The sequence below is a fragment of the Hyla sarda genome, chromosome 6, assembly GCF_029499605.1.
Source record: "Hyla sarda isolate aHylSar1 chromosome 6, aHylSar1.hap1, whole genome shotgun sequence".
NCBI lineage: Eukaryota > Metazoa > Chordata > Amphibia > Anura > Hylidae > Hyla > Hyla sarda.
The window spans coordinates 280,186,968-280,207,475 of record NC_079194.1 but is presented as its reverse complement, the minus strand read 5'-3'; the positions used below and the strand labels follow the sequence as shown (position 1 = coordinate 280,207,475).

Genomic DNA, 20,508 nt, shown 5'->3' with positions numbered 1-20,508 from the left:
AGTCTCTAAATATGCTGCTTACGCCTGAACTGCGCCAAAACATACACAAAAAAAAAGTCTCTAAAAATGCTCTAAAAGCAATGATAAATCTCCACCATGGTCTCAACATACAATGGTCTCTACATGCAATGGTCTCTACATGCAATGGTCTCTACATGCAATGGTCTCTACATGCAATGGTCTCTACATGCAATGGTCTCTACATGCAATGGTCTCTACATACAATGGTCTCTACATGCAATGGTCTCTACATGCAGTGGTCTCTACATGCAATGGTCTCTACATGCAATGGTCTCTACATGCAATGGTCTCTACATGCAATGGTCTCTACATGCAATGGTCTCTACATACAATGGTCTCTACATGCAATGGTCTCTACATGCAGTGGTCTCTACATGCAATGGTCATCCTGGAACCAATTAATACTTTGAGTGATTAATAATAACTTTAATGATGACTGTACATTGTGTCTCTTTGTTGTTACTTACAGAGAACGTGTCAGAGAGAAGATCGCACGAGACAAAGCAGAGAGAGCAAGAAGGGTGAGTGTGATTCGCTGTTGTCATGGTGGAGAATAAAATGTGTACAAGCTTATAGGGTTCTTTCCATTGTTCAGCAACCTCTGCATTGAGGGGTATTACCATCTTGTGGGACATTGCTGGGAAATGCCATCACTGAGGTCAGATAAGATTGGGCACTTGTTTGGCCCCATGTTCCTTTCTAAATGTTTCTGTACAGCAGAAGAAAACCAGTGATGGGGATGCAATGCTAAATCAACACTGTGCCCCTTCATTTTCGGGATCATGAGGGTCCCAGTTTGTCATAAGGTGATGACATCTTCTAGAGATATTTTGTGAGATGGGAAAACCTTTTCTTGTGGGGTGGTCACAGCCAGAAGAGTGTATTGTATTCAATAATTGCAGTTCAGATCCTGAAAGTGGGAAGACACCCTTAAAATGTAACTTAGGTATACGAATCTCTCCTCACTTCATTAGCTGGATTCTGTAAAAAACGTATCCCCTATACACAGGATAAGGTATAAGTGTCTGACTACTGGGACCCCCTGTGATCTTCAGAACGGGACACTGAGTATGAGAAGAGACGGGACAGCACACACTCCATTCTTTTTTACAGTACAGAACTCGGGTCTCTCTGGCGTTTCCATTGAGAATAATTGAAGCTCATGCTGCACACGTGCTCCTCTGAGGGCCGGGTCCTGTTCAGGAGATCACAGGTGGCTCCCGCAGTCAGACCCTTATTCCCTATCCTGTGTATAGGGAAAAGGTTTTTCACCGGATCACCCCTTAAACCCCTTAAGGACAAGCGCCGTAAATGTATGGCGTTACTTTGCGCACAGCACCGTACATTTATGGCACGACTGTGGCAGGAGCTGCGCTCGCTTCATTCATGGCGGGTCCCGGCGGCTGTCAGCCTCCGCGGACCCGCCCGTGATGGCGGATATCAGCGATCGCGCTGATGTCTGCCATTAACCCCTCAGATGCCGTGATCCATACAGTTCACGGCTTCTGTGGCAGTGCGGCACTTAAAATGGCTGATCTGATCGTCCGCTGCCGGGATCAGATCAGCCAAGATGGCGGATGGAGGTCCCTCACCTGCCTCCATCCGTCTCCCGGGGTCTTCTACACTGATCTGCCTTCCAGCAGACCAGAACAAAGATCACCGATAATACTGATCATTGTTATGCCCTATGCATAGCACTGAACAGTATTAGCAATCTAATGACTGCTATAAATAGTCCCCTATGGGGACTAAAAAAGTGTAAACTAGATTTAAAAAAAAAAAGGTGAAAAAGCCCCTTCCCCAATAAAGTTTAAAATCACCCCTTTTTCCCCATATTAATTCAAAAAAGCATTAAAAAAAAACTATAAATAATAAACATATTTGGTATCGTTTCATGCGTAAATGTCCAAACTATAAAAATAGAATCTTAATGATCCCGAACGGCGTAAATGTAAAAAAATAAATTCAGCTTTTTTGTCACATATATACGCAAACGTGGTACTAAAACAAACTACAGATTAGAGATGAGCGAATTTACAGTAAATTTGATTCGTCACGAACTTCTCGGCTCGGCAGTTGATGACTTTTCCTGCATAAATTAGTTCAGCTTTCAGGTGCTCCGGTGGGCTGGAAAAGGTGGATACAGTCCTAGGGAAGAGTCTCCTAGGACTGTATCCATCTTTTCCAGCCCACGGGAGCACCTGAAAGCTGAACTAATTTATGCAGGAAAAGTCATCAACTGCCGAGCCGAGAAGTTCGTGACGAATCAAATTTACTGTAAATTCGCTCATCTCTACTACAGATCATCGCGCAGAAAATGAGCCCTCACACATCCCTGAATACTGATAAAATAAGAAAGTTAGAGGTGGTAGCTTTCTCTGGCTGGCACCTTAAAATTAATTGGGTACAGCACGGATCTGGCATGGATAACGGTAGGAGGCGGTTTTGACATTCCCCTTCCGTATCCGGATTCCAGACACACAAAACCAGACGGGGATGCTCTCTAATACTTAAAGAGGTATTCCAGGAAAAAACTTTTTTTTGTATATCAACTGGTTCCAGAAAGTTAAACAGATTTGTAAATTACTTCTATTAAAAAATCTTAATCTTTTCAGTACTTATGAGCTTCTGAAGTTTAGGTTGTTCTTTTCTGTCTAATCTCTGATGACACGTGTCTCGGGAAACGCCCAGTTTAGAAACAAATCCCCATAGTAAACCTCTTCTAAATTGGGCGTTTCCCGAGACACGTGTCATCAGAGATTACTTAGACAGAAAAGAACAACCTAAACTTCAGAAGCTCATAAGTACTGAAAGGATTAAGATTTTTTAATAGAAGTAATTTACAAATCTGTTTAACTTTCTGGAGCCAGTTGATATATAAAAAAAAAAAAAGTTTTTTCCTGGATAACCCCTTTAAACTTCCTGCTTGGTTGCTTGTAGTATTTGCTGACCAAAAAAATCTTCCTTCTGGTAAAGCCCCTATAGATGTTTATACTTGGAATATTGCATTTTATATTGATTTAAAGCTAATCTCATTTCCAATACTTCTTTTCCAAATGTGAGAGAACCAGAACAAGATTAGAAAAATGCTGCCAATGGGCATGTAGCTAGAAACTCCTCCGCTGCCTGAATGGGCTGTAACATATTTAGTAATGTCTTCTCCTCTTCGTTTTAGTATGGAGGATCCTCGTCTGATCCCATTTCCCCTCCTGCAGAATCCCCTCTTCCAGCGTCCACACCCTCTCCATCATCACCTGTACAGGAGCCACCCACCAAGAAGGAATATGATCAGTGCCGTATTCAGGTAAATGGGGGGGAATCCATTATGTTTTATAGAGATGAGCGAACTTACAGTAAATTTGATTCGTCACGAACTTCTCGGCTCGGCAGTTGATGACTTTTCCTGCATAAATTAGTTCAGCTTTCAGGTGCTCCGGTGGGCTGGAAAAGGTGGATACAGTCATAGGGAAGAGTCTCCTAGGACTGTATCCACCTTTTCCAGCCCACGGGAGCACCGGAAAGCTGAACTAATTTATGCAGGATAAGTTATCAACTGCTGAGCCGAGAAGTTCGTGACGAATCGAATTTACTGTAAGTTCGCTCATCTCTGTTTTACATAATCCTCTGACTGCGGCCCCATTCGGCAATTAAACAGCTCTGTAACCCATTTCCGGTCCCTGTGTGCCAGCAGACGGCTCCTCCGTCCATAACATGACCAGCTATGGAGGAGCATGTGACAATACACCAGTGTTTCCCAACCAGGGTGCCTCCAGATGCTGAAAAACTACAACTCCTAGCATGCCCGGACAGCCTTCGGCTGTCCGGGCATGCTGGGAGTTGTAGTTTTGCAGCATCTGGAGGTACCCTGGTTGGGAAACACTGCAATACACTGCCTCCTCCATAGCAGTCCACTGCACACAAGCAAGGAGCAGAGGTGCAGTAGAGGCGGCAGAAAGACCTGTATTGTCACATGCTCCTCCATAAATGGCCATGTTATGGATAGAGGAGCCATCTGCAGGCACCCAGAGAACAGGGACACAGTGAAGGGGTTAAAGGGGTACTCCGCTGCCCTGCTACGGAAGCTCTGCTCCCCCCAGCATCTGGAAGTTTATTGCTCCGAATGCTGCGTGCGGGCTTCCGTGTTCGGTGCCGCCCCTCGTGACATCACGCCCGCCCCCTCGTGACGAGGGGGCGGCCCCGAACACTGAAGCCCGCACGCAGCGTTCGGAGCAATAAACTTCCGGACGCTAGGGAGCGGAGCTTCCGAAGCAGGTACCCCTTTAAACATCAGTAAGTGACTTAAAGGGGTATTCCAGGAAAAAAACTTTTTTTTTTTTTTTGTTTTTGTTTTTTATATCAACTGGCTCCAGAAACTTAAACAGATTTGTAAATTAGTTCTGTTAAAAAAAATCTTTCCAGTAGTAATCAGCTGCTGAAGTGGAGTTGTTCTTTTCTGTCTGATCACAGTGCTCTCTGCTGACACCTCTGCTTGTCTCAGGAACTGTCCAGAGTAAGAGCAAATCCCCATAGCAAACCTCTCCTGCTCTGGACAGTTCCTGAGACAGACAGGGGTGTCAGGCAGAGAGCACTGTGGCCAGACAGAAAAGAACAACTCATCTTCAGCAGCTGATAACTACTGGAAGGATTAAGATTTTTTTTTGTAGAAGTAATTTACAAATCTGCTTCTTTCTGGAGCCAGTTGATAGATTATATATATATATATATATATATATATATATATATATATATATATATATATATATATATATATATATATAATCTAATATGTGTGTATGTGTATATATATATATATATATAGTGGTCCCTCAAGTTACAATATTAATTAGTTCTGGAACGACCATTGTATGTTGAGACCAGAACTCTGGAAACCTGGTAATTTGTTCTAAAGGCAACAAAATGTCATCCAAAAATAGGAAAAAGTGAGGATTAAAGAAAAATAAGTAGATAACTAATATAGATAAAGCAAATCCTTATATATAAAAGTAAGAAAGATCTGCTGGGAGCTGTAAATCACTGTCTATTTCAGTGTTTCCCAAGCAGGGAGCCTCCAGCTGTTGCAAAACTACAACTCCCAGCATGCCCGGACAGCCAAAGGCTGTCCGGGCATGCTGGGAGTTGTAGTTTTGCAAAAGCTGGGGCCACCCTGCTTGGGAAACACTGGTCTATGTAGAGGACAGGAGCTTCTTCGGGGTCCTGTACAGAACATGAAATGTCCTAAAAAAGTAACATGGAGTCGCCTTCACCTGGTGTCCAAAGGAGCAGCTAACCCTGGTACAGGTAAAGTGTACAGAACATGTAATACCTCCCTGTACTGTAGGGGGCGCTACCAGATACCAGTCAGTGCATACACTTCAGTAATTCAGGAGCTTTACCAGTGAATACCTATTCTGATTGGTCAGTTCATTGACACGTTTCACAGATCCGGACTGTCTGTACATTGTATGTTGAGTCTGGTTTCAACTTACGATGGTCCAGAAAAGACCATTGTATGTTGAAACTATTGTATGTTGAGGGTTGAGGCCATTGTAAGTTGAGGGATCACTGTATGTATGTGTGTGTGTGTGTGTGTGTGTGTATGTATGTATGTATATGTGTGTATATATATATATATATATATATATATATATATTATATATATATTTTTTTTATTAGTTTTTTTCCTGGAATACCCCTTTAATCCATTCATTTCTATAGTTTTAGAAGGTGGCTAACCCCTTCAATATATATATTATATACACCCATAGGTGCGCCTGCTTGATGGCACGGCCCTATCTCAGACGTTTCGTGCCCGGGAACAGCTGGCTGCTGTCCGCTTATATGTGGAGCTGAATTGGCCCGGCGGTGCAGAAGAACCTTTCAACCTCTTGACCTCCTTCCCTCGACACGTTTTTACAGAAGAAGATATGGAAAAACCGCTACAAGAACTTGGTGAGAACCAGTTTGTAATCTTCCAATTCACCTTGTGTTTTTTATTAGTTTTGTTGTAGATGTCCAGTGCAGGAAACAACAGCATCACGTCCTTTTATTCCCAAAACACGTTCCTGTTCTGTTTGTAATGGTTTTGCTATACCATGTATTTTATTTACTTAAAGGGATACTCTGGTGGAAAAACCAAAAGCCAGAAAGTTAAACAGATTTGTAAATTACATCTAGAGATGAGCGAACTTGCAGTAAATTCGATTCGTCACGAACTTCTCCGCTCGGCAGTTGATGACTTTAACTGCATAAATTAGTTCAGCTTTTAGGTGCTCCGGTAGGCTGGAAAAGGTGGAAGCAGTCCTAGGAAAGAGTCTCCTAGGACTGTATCCACCTTTTCCAGCCCACCGGAGCACCTGAAGGCTGAACTAATTTATGCAGGAAAAGCCATCAACTGCCGAGCCGAGAAGTTCGTGACGAATCGCATTTACTGTAAATTCGCTCATCTCTAATTACATCTATTAAAAAAATCTTAATCCTTCAAGTACTTATCAGCTGCTGTATAATACAGAGGAAGTTCATTCCTTTTTGAACTTCTTTTTTGTCTTAACACAGAGTAGGAGAGGTTTGCTATGGGGATTTGCTCCTACTCTGGACAGTTCCTGACACGGACAGAGGTGTCAGCAGAGAGCACTGTGGTCTGACAAAACTGAAGTTAAAAAATAAATGAACTATCTCTGTATTATACATCAGATGATAAGTACTGGAAGGATTCTGATTTTTTAATAGAAGTTATTTACAAAAAAATGTTTTCCCACTGGAGTACCCCTTTAAGGCGGACCTGTCTGCAGCCTGTTTGTTAATATGTAAATTAGGCTCACGGCACAGCAAGAGTCTTGGGTTTTGCCGACCCTTCCAGGTTCATAGGAAGAGATGGGCTGGTTAACCCTTTGTTATTGCTGTGGGTAAGACAAGGGGCACTTCAGCCTCATTTTACATATTAACAAACAGACTGCTGACAGATCTGCTTTAAAGCCACTGTCCAGTACAGAGTAAAATGTCATCATACATGAGGAATGTATTGTTAAAGGGATACTCTCATCTGAACGTTTATGGCATATCCAAAGGATGTGCCTTAAAGGGGTATTCCAGGGGGGAAAAAAAATTATATATCAACTGTAAATTACTTCTATAAAAAAAATCTTAATCCTTTCACAAAAAATGATCAGCTGCTGAAGTTGAGTTGTTCTTTTCTGTCTGGCAACAGTGCTCTCTGCTGACATCTCTGCTTGTCTCGGGAACTGCACAGAGTAGAAGAGGTTTGCTATGGGGATTTGCTTCTAAACTGGGCGGTTCCCGAGACACGTGTCATCAGAGAGCACTCAGACAGAAAAGAACAACTCAACTTCATCAGCTTAAGTGCTGTGTTTGATAGCGATCACGGCACCTAAGCGCTGCAGTGACAGTGGGGGAGATTTATCAAACCCTGTGCAGAGGAAGAGTGGTGCAGTTGCCCATAGCAACCAATGAGATTGCTTCTTTCATTTTCCACAGGCCTCTAAAGAGGCCTGTGGAAAATGAAAGAAGCAATCTGATTGGTTGCTATGGGCAACTGCACCACTCTTCCTCTGCACAGGGTTTGATAAATCTCCCCCAGTGTCTCTAACCAATCGGCACCACTGCAACATATATATTTGGGGGTCTGATTGTTTAGCAGGCCCGCCGGAGATACTCTCACCTTCTCTGTGCGGGTCCCAGCTCCAATCTGCTAATAGGGCTTGGTTCAATACAGTAACCCCCCGACCTACGATGGCCCCGACATATGATAAAATCGACATACGATGCTTTTATATGTCGGGGCCATCGCATTAACTGCTATCCGACAGCGCAAAATGCTTAAGCTGCTGTCGGATAGCAGTGTAATGTGCCCCAGCAGGTTCACTTACCTATTCCCGATGCTCCGGGTCCACTTCGCGATCCTCCGGTGTCTTGCGCATCTTCTCCAGGGTCCGGGCCTTGCTTTCCGGCGTCGTTATTACGTCACTACGCACGCCGCGCCGGCGCAGCAGCATAATAACGTCACCAGAAAGCGAGGCCCGGACCCTGCAGAAGATGCGCAAGACACCGGAGGATCGCGAAGAAGACACCAGAGCAGCGGGACAGCATCGGGAGCCCCTGGAACAGCAGCGGGAGCGGTGAGGACCTGGTGCGGAGCGGCGGGGACAGGTAAGTACAGCTTCCTATACTTTACATTGCGCGGATCCCTCAACATACGATGGATTCGACAAACGATGGGTCGTTTGGAACGAATTACCATCGTATGTTGAGGGACCACTGTATAGACAAATATATGGACAAATCTAGTTATAGGGGAAATATTAAGCATGAATTTTTGTATTGTTTTTACCATTTGCACACAGCGGTTCTATTCCGCCTGTCACTTTATTCACTTTGAAGAAATCATCACTGTGGCCCATATATTAATCTCCCCCTCCCCCTTTTCTTTGCCATCTGTTCCAAAATAGTGTCTTATATGCTGACATTTCCCAACCATCGTGCCTCCAGCTGTTGCAAAGCTACAAGTCTGCATGCCTGGACAGCCAAAGATTGTTCAGGCATGCTGGGAGTTTTAGTATTGCAACAGCTGAAGGCATCCTGGCTGGGAAACAGTGTGTTAAAGGGGTACTCTGCCCCTAGACATCTTATCCCCTATCCTTTTGATAAGATGTCTGATAGCGGAGGTCCCCTGCCTGGAGACCCCCGCAATCTCCCTGCTGCACCCGGCATTCGTTTAGAGCGTGGGGTGCAGTGCCAGAGGCTCGAGACGTCACGGCCCCGCCTCCTCAATGACGTCATAAGCCTCCGCCCCGCATCGCCAGTCATCCGGCAAAGTTCGCTCCGTGCACCGGGTGTCTGGGGTGCCACAGCCAAGATCGCGAGGGTCATCAGCAGCGTGACACCCACGATCAGACATCTTATCCTTTTGGATAGGGGATAAGATGTCTAGGGGCGGAGTACCCCTTTAAGGCAGTGGTTCTTAACCTTGTTGGAGGTACTGAACCCCACCAGTTTCATATGCGCATTCACCGAACCCCTCTTAATTGGAAAAATAAAATATGATTTTTTCAAATTCAAAACATAGGAGGTGGATATTTAATTATATATTTATACATAGGTGCACAAAATGAACAAAACCATTAAGAACAAAGAACAAAATCATGAAAACATGATTTTCACACAAAAACTTGCTTAGAGTTCCCCCACATTAGGCAGGCAGTGTTCCCCCACATTATATAGGCCAGTGGTCTTCAACCGGCGGACCTCCAGATGTGGCAAAACTACAACTCCCAGTATGCCCGGACAGCCAACGGCTGTAGGCAGTGTTCCCCCACAGACCTACAGCCTCCAGCCATATACAGTGTATGCCTGTGTACTGCCCACTTCAGTGCTCCGACCACCGCTCCGGCTATAGCAGCATGTCTCGGGACCAGTCGTCAGAGAACCCAAGAAGATGACATGCCGCTGGTCACTCACCAAGCTGGCCAGCACGCGTCTTCCTCCTTCTCTATCCTCCGGTCCTCGGCGCCTTCGTTTCTATGGGCGCACTCATGGGATGTCAGTGACGTCCCGGCGTGCGCTATGTCCTGGCGGCCCCTGCGTTTTTAAACTTAACGCGGGGCCGCAGGGAGTTAATAGTGATGGGGGGATTTGCCCCGTCGCTACAGGACGGGCGAACACCGACTCTGCTCGGGGCCCCAGGCAATTGCTTGGTTTGCCTGTTCTGTTGCGACCTCCCCCGCCGAACCCCCGGGACTGACTCACCGAACCCAGGTTAAGAACCACTGCCTTAAGGAATCATAAACCCAGCCAAAACATTAGCTTCATTATTATTTTTTTGTATTCAGGGCATTATTATCTCTCACCCGTTTTGTATGTTGTGTCTTCTTCCTCAGGTTTGGTGCCTTCTGCAGTCTTGATTGTTGCTAAAAAATAATGCTACACAGAGGTCTTCCCTGCCTGAAATCAACCAAAAAAAAAAGAAACTGAACACCCAAAGCCAAGACCAACACCGAGGCACATCAGCAACTTTTGTTGTAATGATATCACACCGAGCGGCTCCCGCACCTCCCCGGAGTGTGATGTGCGAACGCATGTATTGCCGCGGAGAAATAAAGCAGTCGTGTGAAACCTTTCTCTCGTGTGTTGTGTATCAGCTGATTTAAGTTTTTAAAGGGGTACTCCGGTGGAAAACTTTTTTAATTAATTATCAACTGGTGCCAGAAAGTTAAACAGATTTGCAAATTACTTCTATTAAAAAATCTTAATCCTTCCCGTACTTATTAGCTGCTGAATACTACATAGGATATTATTTTTGGAACACAGAACTCTCTGCTGACATCATGACCACAATGCTCTCTGCTGACATCTCTGTCCATTTTAAGAACTGTCCAGAGTAGGAGAAAATTCCCCATAGAAAACATATGCTGCTCTGGACAGTTCCTAAAATGGACAGAGATGTCAGCAGAGAGCACTGTGCTTGTGATGTCAGCAGAGAGCTCTGTGTTCCAAAAATAATTTCCTATGTAGTATTCAGCAGCTAATACGTACTAGAAGGATTAAGATTTTTTTTTAATATAATAGAAGTAATTTACAAATCTGTTTCATTTTCTGGCACCAGTTGATTTAAAAAAATATATATAAAAATCATTTCCACCGGAGTACCCCTTTAATGTCTACTTATACGTAAGTTACCCTCTCACATCCTATGATCACACATACACTGGAAGGAGAGAATATTTACTTGTACAAATCAGCTTTGGCCGATTTAGTCTAACCCAGTGTATCCCAACCAGGGTGCCTCCAGCTGTTGCAAAACTACAACTCCCAGCATGCCCGGACAGCCTTCGGCTGTCCGGGCATGCTGGGAGTTGTAGTTTTGCAACAGCTGGAGACACGCTGTAGTCGGGTAAGGCCAATGTTTTCCAAACAAACTCTCAAGGGGTACAGCAAGACTTCTGTGCAAAATACATTTCTGCTGATACTATGAAATATGTAGCCACTAGAGATGAGCGAACTTACAGTAAATTCGATTCGTCACGAACTTCTCGGCTCGGCAGTTGATGACTTTTCCTGCGTAAATTAGTTCAGCTTTCAGGTGCTCCGGTGGGCTGGAAAAGGTGGATACAGTCCTAGGAAAGAGTCTCCTAGGACTGTATCCACCTTTTCCAGCCCACGGGAGCACCTGAAAGCTGAACTAATTTATGCAGGATAAGTCATCCAACTGCCGAGCCGAGAAGTTCGTGACGAATCAAATTTACTGTAAGTTCGCTCATCTCTAGTAGCCACCTAATCATTGTTCTTGTCGTGGCATATTTTACACTTGCGTCCAAACCCACATGACCCAACAGTACAAAACACAGGCATATGAACCTAATATTGCTTATAATATGACATTGATATGGACAACAGAAAGATATAGGCCACATAATAACAAACACTATATATACATAAAACATTCACAAAAAGATAAGACAGTGCAGTAATATGATCGAATTAGTGGTGGAACACTGCCACCTAGTGGTACAATATAACAATACATACAATTTACAGCTCTGATCTAATGTTAGGCTAGGTTCACACTACCGCTATGCTCTGTCCCGTTAAGCCTTTTTTTTTTGTTGTTTGTTTGTGCTGAATGGGTCGGAGCACAACGGGTCCCGACGGATCCCATTTGCATGAGGTCCGTCGGGAGGAAAATACCAGACACGCAGTAATTTTTTTCCCCCCCCTGAACTCCTGTCATTTTACAACAGAAGTCTCTTTAACAGTGCTCAGCGGTAGTGTGAAAGAGCCCTTAGAAGTACAACAAAGCACAAGTGCACCAGCAATATAGGTGTAATGAGCTGCTTTGCATATTCCCCTACCCAGAATGCCCACGGAGTGCAAAATGGCCTTATGAAGCTCCGTCATACCAGGAGTGGTTATCTCTCCCTGAGATAAATACTCATCCCCTTTAGCTGCTCTCAGGCCTCTTACCCCAGCCAAGCCAGATCACCCTGCTCTGTACTGACGAGGGGCAAAAACCACGAAACAGCTGTCTGCAGATGGGTAGAAACTTTTACTTTTGGGAAGTAGTCTGGCTTGGCATAAATCCCGATTAGCTTTTCATATTCCTTAACAGAAGCTAGAAATGCAGAGGCGAAAGCTTCAGGGGTGCAGGAATACAGGCACTGACCAAGAAGGGGACCAGTGAAGCCAGGTAGATATCAAACAGCTTTAATCCAATGCGACGTCTTTCACCGCGCTTGCGCGGTTTCATCAGGCAAACTGATTCGGGAACCGTATTTAATGCATGTCTATGAGCCGACCGGAGTGAACCGCAGCCTCCGGTCGGCTTCGTTTTCGGCCGTATGCAGTTTCCCGACCACTTGAATTAAATACGGTTCCCGAATACGGCCGAGTGCGGGCGCCGCGATTAAGCCCCGCCCCCTCCTCCCAACCGTATACGGGAACCGTATTTAAGAAAACGTGGTGTGAACCCAGCCTAACTTAGCACAGTGTTGGTGCCTCCAGCTGTAATATAGGCCCATATTTATCATTGTCTTTAGACTGTTTTTTGTGTCTAAAAAAGGAGCAAGCAGGGTTTTTTGCCCCTTTTTGTTTACACTTTTCTGCTGATTTTGAGTTGCAATCCACTGATTTTGGCAATAGACATGATATGGAAGGGATTTATCATTGCCCCTTTTTGTAAAAAGGAGCAAAAAAAGGCGCAAAGCCACTGAAAAGTCTCTAAAACTACACCAGCCCAGACATGGTGCAGCTTTTTGGTGTATGTGTAGACAGAATTTCAGAAAATGTGACCTGCACTAAATTTATCAAATGCTCTTTGACCATTTAATAAATTTGGTGCTCCTACACATTATCAGCACACAAAAAAAAAAAAGTGTAAAAAAATGCTTAATTTACACTACAATGATAAATGTGGGCCATAGTTCATAAGGCTGAAAAAAGACCAGAGTCCATAGAGTTCAACCTATAACCCTACTGAGTTGATCCAGAGGAAGGCAAAAAAAAAAATCATACTAGAGGTAACAATTCCTTCCCAAATCCAAATATGGCATCAGAATAAATCCCTGGATCAACGTTCTGTCCCTATAGATCTAGAATCCATAACCTTTAATGTTATTATTCTCCAAAAATGCATCCAGACCCCTTTTTGAATTCTTTTACAGAGTTCACCATGACCACCTCCTCAGGCAGAGAATTCCACAGTCTCACTGCTCTTACAGTAAAGAACCCCCGTCTGTGCTGGTGTAGAAACCTTCTTTCCTCTAGACGTAGAGGATGCCCCCTTGTTATAGATACAGTCCTGCTGTTGAGAAACTACAACTCCCAGCAAGCCAAAGGCTGTCAGGGCTTGCTGGGAGTTGTAGTTTTGCAACAGCTGGAGGCACCGTGGTTGGGAAACACTGACTTTTTTGTATTTTAATTTGTTTTTACCTGCTCTGGACGGCCCCCACCTGCAGCTGCATACAGGAGCTGGCCCGAGCAGATAATCCTAAATTTTCCTGGGGGGCCATATCACAATTCGCAAAATTCGCGATTCGATTGCTTTTGCGATATATCTCGTGCAGCCCTAGTCCTCAGCGATGAAAGGCTTGCATACAGCTGCTCGGCTATGGAAACCCATGACATGAATCTCATAGCATGGCACCGTTTTTGTCCTCGTTTTAATGCCAAATATGGTTTGACACTGCAGCTACTGAGGTACACTCCGTGGATTGGCTCGGCATTGGTACAGGCTGGATTTTATACACCTGTGGCAATGGGACTGACAAAAACACTTTAGATGCTCCAAAGGAAAAGCAGACCAGCGGCACTCACTCGTAAAATCCAAGAAATGGAATAAAAAAAATACAGCCAAACAGGGCTACGATCGTTTGGCGTAACAGCACTTTTACGTACCTACTGTGACGCCAAACGATCGTAGCCCTGTTACTGTTCTGCATTTGGCTGTCATGTCCTCCAATTGAATTAAAAAGTCTTGGATTTTTACAAGTAAATGAGTTGCCCATTCCCCCAAGTGTGAACTGTTGCTGTATTGCTAGGGAGGGGTAGTGCCGATTTGTATAAACTGGCCCTGGAAGTCTATTATATGATTAATCCCTTAAATGGGCACTGTCAGATCCAAAAACTTTTGATGTGTTGTAAAGCATGTATAACCAATAGGTTTTGCAATTGCTTTCATTAGAAAATTTTCAGTATTTCATACTATAAAAGCCAGTCAAACAACTGCCCCCCCCCCCCCCCTGCCTGCTTGGACACATACTAGTCCCGCTGTGTCCATGCGTCATCACCTATGTCATGGACACACTTCCTTGATTGACAGCTGTGAGTGCAGGGCTCAGAGCTGGAGGAAAAATCCTCCCACTGTCAGCTTGTGTCCCGCTACTGTCAGTGAGGACAATCTGGGAGTTGTAGTTTTGCTAATGCTAGAGGAGATGTGAGCAGACAGCTACTGAGGGAGGGGGCGGAGACCTGCACAGTGATGCCACGCCCCCTCCTTTGAGAGGAATTCAGACTAGTGAGCTAAATTAAAAGTGTAATAACAAAATAAATAAAGGTGCTAGACACATAAATGTACATGGTAGATGTACATGGTCAGGATTAGGTACTGAGTGATATATTAAAAAAAAATTTTTTTTGTTGGATCTGAAGGGTACACTTTAAGGACCAAGCCCATTTTGGCTTTGAGGACCAGGAAATTTTATTTTTGCATTTTTCTCACTAGAGCTGAGCGAATTTACAGTAAATTCGATTCGTCACGAACTTCTCAGCTCGGCAGTTGATGACTTATCCTGCATAAATGAGTTCAGCTTTCAGGTGCTCCCATGGGCTGGAAAAGGTGGATACATTCCTAGGAAAGAGACTCCTAGGACTGTATCTACCTTTTCCAGCCCACCGGAGCACCTGAAAGCTGAACTAATTTATGCAGGAAAAGTCATCAACTGCCGAGCCGAGAAGTTCGTGACGAATCGAATTTACTGTAAGTTCGCTCATCTCTATTGAAGATCACTTTTGGGTGCAGAATCTTTTTTTTCTACATTTTGCGCCTTTAAAATTGGGTGCGTCTTATATGCCGGTGCGTCCTATAGGGCGAAAAATACGGTATGTAGCGTTGGTTTATTTATAGACATTTTTCACAAATTTCCATAGGATTACAATATGGATGCCCTAAAAACAAATCATGAAATAGTTCCAGGTTTACAGCTTCAGTTCCTGCACCAGGTCTTTTGTCAGCCGCCACTGTAGCGTAGCAGTGGTCAGTAACGTTCCTCGCGCCTCATTGTGCGCATCATCTCCTGTATGACCGGTCTCTGCTCCCTTCTTGTAATGAGATCTTCTAATCCAGTCCCTGGGGTTCACTCATGAGCGTCTTACAACAAAATAGTGCAGAGAATCCGGTCCAGTCTGTTTAACTTTCTGGTACCCCTCTAAATAGGTGTGACCGTCGTCTCCTGTCAGACGTCTCTTCCCCGCGTCATCCACTTCCAAAAACCGAGGTGTCTCTGGGCAGATCGACCTTCATTTCTGGGGCTGGGAATTCTGAGTTCTTGCTAAAATTGTTATTCCATATGAGGCCAAACCTGGGAAACAAGGAAAAACATTGTGTTTGGGAATAAGGATTTATTTATTTAAAGGGGTACTCCGGTGAAAACCTTTTTTCTTTTAAATCAACTGGTGGCAGAAAGTTAAACATATTTGTAAATTACTTCTATTAAAAAAAAAATCTTAATCCTTCCTGTACTTATTAGCTGCTGAATACTAGAGAGGAAATTCTTTTCTTTTTGGAATGCTCTCTGATGACATCACGAGCACAGTTCTCTCTGCTGACATTGTTATAATAATAATAATAACGCTTTATTTATTGTTGTCCTTAGTGGGATTTGAGCCCAAGTCCCCAGCACTGCAAGGCAGCAGTGCTAACCACTGAGCCACCATGCTGCCCTTAGCATACATCTGCTACAGAGATGTCAGCAGAGAGCACTGTGCTCGTGATGTCATCAGTGTTCCAAAAAGAAAGGAATTTTCTCCGTAGCATTCAGCAGCTAATAAGTACTGGAAGGATTAAGATTTTTTTAATAGAAGTAATTTACAAATATGTTTAACTTTCTGCCACCAGTTGACTTTCAAAGAAAAAAGGTTTTCACCGGAGTACCCCTTTAACCCCTTAAGGACGCAGGACGTAAATGTACGTCCTGGTGAGGTGGTACTTAACGCACCAGGACGTACATTTACGTCCTAAGCATAACCGCGGGCATCGGAGCGATGCCCGTGTCATGCGCGGCTGATCCCGTCTGCTGATCGCAGCCAGGGACCCGCCGGCAATGGCCGACGCCCGCGATCTCGCGGGCGTCCGCCATTAACCCCTCAGGTGCCGGGATCAATACAGATCCCGGCATCTGCGGCAGTTCGCGATTAAAATGAACGATCGGATCGCCCGCAGCGCTGCTGCGGGGATCCGATCATTCATAACGCCGCACGGAGGTCCCCTCTCCTTCCTCCGTGCGGCTCCCGGCGTCTCCTGCTCTGGTCTGTGATCGAGCAGACCAGAGCAGGAGATGACCGATAATACTGATCTGTTCTATGTCCTATACATAGAACAGATCAGTATTAGCAATCATGGTATTGCTATGAATAGTCCCCTATGGGGACTATTCAAGTGTAAAAAAAAAATTAAAAAAATGTAAAAGTAAAAGTAAAAAAAAAGTGAAAAATCCCCTCCCCCAATAAAAAAGTAAAACGTCCGGTTTTTCCTATTTTACCCCCAAAAAGCGTAAAAAACATTTTTTATAGACATATTTGGTATCGCCGCGTGCGTAAATGTCCGAACTATTAAAATAAAATGTTAATGATCCCGTACGGTGAACGGCGTGAACGAAAAAAAATTAAAAAAGTCCCAAATTCCTACTTTTTTAATACATTTTATTAAAAAAAAAATTATAAAAAATGTATTAAAAGTTTTTTATATACAAATGTGGTATCAAAAAAAAGTACAGATCATGGCGCAAAAAATGAGCCCCCATCCCGCCGCTTATACGGAAAAATAAAAAAGTTATAGGTCATCAAAATAAAGGGATTATAAACGTACTAATTTGGTTAAAAAGTTTGTGATTTTTTTTAAGCGCAACAATAATATAAAAGTATATAATAATGGGTATCATTTTAATCGTATTGACCCTCAGAATAAAGAACACACGTCATTTTTACCAGAAATTGTACGGCGTGAAAACAAAACCTTCCAAAATTTGCAAAATTGCGTTTTTCGTTTTAATTTCCCCACAAAAATAGTGTTTTTTGGTTGCGCCATACATTTTATGATATAATGAGTGATGTCATTACAAAGGACAACTGGTCGCGCAAAAAACAAGCCCTCATACTAGTCTGTGGATGAAAATATAAAAGAGTTATGATTTTTAGAAGGCGAGGAGGAAAAAATGAAAACGTAAAAATTTAATTGTCTGAGTCCTTAAGGCCAAAATGGGCTGAGTCCTTAAGGGGTTAATCCTCAGCTCGCCGCCGTTGCAGGTCAAAGCAATGTTGTAATGATGTGACACAGAAGCCAATCACATGGACTCTTTTTTTTTTGCCGGTGTGAACATACCCCAAGAATAAGTATCTAAAAATCACAAGACTATAAAAGTGATCTGGATTTGTAACTATTGTGTGATGTGTATTTTGCATCAGTATCATGGACACAAGTCCCAGCCTGACTGCAGGTCTGAGGTGTATGGGGGGGGGGGGGGGGGGGACAGGCCGGGACTCGTGTTCGTAATACGTAACACGCTCGTGTAAAACAGGCTGGAGGTCTGTTCAATTTTAGGCACCAAAGTGAATCTGTCAGGAACTGTAACATAGGCCCGAGCGCCCTCACCACAACACAATATTATTTACATGCATGTTTGGTTCTAGTGAAGAATTCCAGCCATTTATGTGTGAGAAATACTTCCGTTCTGATTGGCTGTCATCACTTCAGTATTATCACTGCTCTCATCTGATTGGCTGTCAGTATTATCACTGCTCTCATCTGATTGGCTGTCATCACTTCAGTATTATCACTGCTCTCATCTGATTGGCTGTCAGTATTATCACTGCTCTCATCTGATTGGCTGTCAGTATTATCACTGCTCTCATCTGATTGGCTGTCAGTATTATCACTGCTCTAATCTGATTGGCTGTCATCACTTCAGTATTATCACTGCTCTCATCTGATTGGCTGTCATCACTTCAGTATAATCACTGCTCTCATCTGATTGGCTGTCAGTATTATCACTGCTCTCATCTGATTGGCTGTCATTATCACTGCTCTCATCTGATTGGCTGTAGGTATAATCACTACTCATTTGATTGCCTGTCATCGCTTCAGTATAATCAGTGCTCTCATCTGATTGGTTGAAATCAACAGTAATCACTGCTCTCATCTGATTGGCTGTCATTACTTCAGTATAATCACTGCTCTCATCTGATTGGCTGTAGGTATAATCACTACTCATCTGATTGGCTGTCATTACTTCAGTATTATCACTGCTCTCATCTGATTGGCTGTCATCACTTCAGTATTATCACTACTCATCTGATTGGCTGTCAGTATTATCACTGCTCTCATCTGATTGGCTGTCATTACTTCAGTATTATCACTGCTCTCATCTGATTGGCTGTCATCACTTCAGTATTATCACTGCTCTCATCTGATTGGCTGTCATTACTTCAGTATTATCACTGCTCTCATCTGATTGGCTGTCATCACTTCAGTATTATCACTACTCATCTGATTGGCTGTCATCACTTCAGTATTATCACTACTCATTGATTGGCTGTCATCACTTCAGTATTATCACTACTCATCTGATTGGCTGTCATCACTTCAGTATTATCACTGCTCTCATCTGATTGGCTGTCATTACTTCAGTATTATCACTGCTCTCATCTGATTGGCTGTCATCACTTCAGTATTATCACTACTCATCTGATTGGCTGTCATCACTTCAGTATTATCACTACTCATCTGATTGGCTGTCATCACTTCAGTATTATCACTACTCATCTGATTGGCTGTCATCACTTCAGTATTATCACTACTCATCTGATTGGCTGTAGGTATAATCACTACTCATCTGATTGGATGTCAGTATTATCCCTACTCATCTGATTGGCTGTCTTAAGTCACATACTTACCCAGTGCAAACATAATCTGAGCCATAGTCCCTACAGAAGCCATGCCTCCCCTCACGTTCTTCCGAGCTCCGAAGTAGACGTATGCCCCGGCCGCGATCAGGCCGCCCCCGCTCACCATCTTACAGCTGAAACAATTCTCAAAGGTCCGCGATACCCGGTCTCCTGTAGAGGACATGACTGACACCGGAAGAAGGGGGGCAACGGTACCGGAAGTAGTTCCAAGAGTGCGGCTCAAAGGCATCCGCCAAATGACGTCTGCAAAGGGGGCGGAGCTTCCGTTGACAATAGCCCCACCCCCTATTCACGCTGCTGTATAAGTCCTAATAGCGGGAGGTGTTCGTTTCCTGTCGGTCTGTCACAGGTTTCCCAAGCAAGGTGCCTCCAGCTGTTGCAAAACTACAACTTCCAGCATGCCCGGACAGCCTTTGGCTGTCCGGGCATGCTGGGAGTTGTAGTTTCGCAACAGCTGGAGGCACGGTGGTTGAGAAACACTGCTTCACATCTTTTTCCTCATGACTTGTGCAGTAAGTTTTGTTCCACCTCAATATCCACATGAAATCCACCTAGAATCTGAGCCCCATGGATTTCAGTGTGAGATCAGTGACCATGTGCAATTCCAACACTGAACAGTACAAGCAATCCAAAGATTGCTTATAATAGTCTCATGTGGGAAAACTATGGCAAAAATCAATGTGCCCGGGCTGCAAAAAAAGACGTAAAAAAAAAATAAACTTTAATTCACCTTCCTATGTTTCCCCGTTGTGCCAGTATCGGCGTCCCGTTCATCCGCTGCTGCTCGGCTCCGTGCTTCTTAGGCTCGGAACGTCATACTGGAGCTAGCATATTGCTGGCCGCAGCGATGTCCCGCCTCGACCAGTGATAAGCTGAGCGCACTGTCATGTAAGGAGCCGGCCCAAGCTCCTTACATGACAGTGCGCTCAGCCTATCACCGGTGGAGGCGGGACATCGCTGTGGCTGGGCATACGCTGACCCCAGTATGACGTTCCGAGCCTAAGAAGCAGGCAGCTGAGCAGTGCCGGAGGAACGGGACGCCGATACCGGTGCAACGGGGGGGGAACGTCGGAAGGTGAGTTAAAATTTGTTTGTTTTTTTTAGTTTTGCGGCACAGGAAAGTGTTACTCCGCTACCCAGCATCCGGACATTGAGTTCCGAACACTGAGCGGGCCTCTCGTGATGTCACGCCTCGTCATGTGACGTCACATCCCGCTCAATGCAAGTCTATGGGAGGGGACGTGACGGCCGCCGCGCCCTCTTCCCATAGACTTTCATTGAGGGGGTTAGGCTGTGACGTCA

The 20,508-nt window shown here is 44.3% G+C and overlaps 2 protein-coding genes across 4 annotated transcripts in view; one reads left to right on the top strand and one right to left on the bottom strand.

Moving 5' to 3' along the window:
- UBXN1 (UBX domain protein 1) overlaps positions 1-10,151 on the top strand; it is a 30,865-nt gene extending 20,714 nt beyond the window's left edge. For all 3 annotated transcript variants that reach the window (XM_056527492.1, XM_056527493.1, XM_056527494.1), the window contains 4 exons: positions 491-542; positions 3,197-3,325; positions 5,787-5,970; positions 9,912-10,151. In XM_056527492.1, coding sequence (XP_056383467.1) covers positions 491-542; positions 3,197-3,325; positions 5,787-5,970; positions 9,912-9,952 — 406 coding nt within the window. In that variant the 3' untranslated portion in view covers positions 9,953-10,151. The remainder of the gene's footprint in view (positions 1-490; positions 543-3,196; positions 3,326-5,786; positions 5,971-9,911) is intronic.
- Positions 10,152-15,122: 4,971 nt separating this feature from the next.
- Positions 15,123-19,397, bottom strand: DMAC1 (distal membrane arm assembly component 1). The gene is made up of 2 exons (XM_056527476.1): positions 19,195-19,397; positions 15,123-15,605 (listed from the first exon to the last, which is right to left on the bottom strand). The coding sequence occupies exons 1-2, from the start codon at positions 19,367-19,369 to the stop codon at positions 15,544-15,546; spliced, it is 237 nt and encodes a 78-aa protein (XP_056383451.1). The 5' UTR covers positions 19,370-19,397; the 3' UTR covers positions 15,123-15,543.
- Between the last annotated feature and the right edge of the window lie 1,111 nt (positions 19,398-20,508).

Excerpts from the sequence above, each read along its gene's own strand:
- DMAC1 (XM_056527476.1), bottom strand. The coding sequence starts at position 19,369 with ATGTCCTCTACAGGAGACCGGGTATCGCGGACCTTTGAGAATTGTTTC. Across the intron at positions 15,606-19,194 it reads TCAGATTATGTTTGCACTGG|GTTTGGCCTCATATGGAATA; the intron begins GTAAGTATGTGA and ends CTTGTTTCCCAG.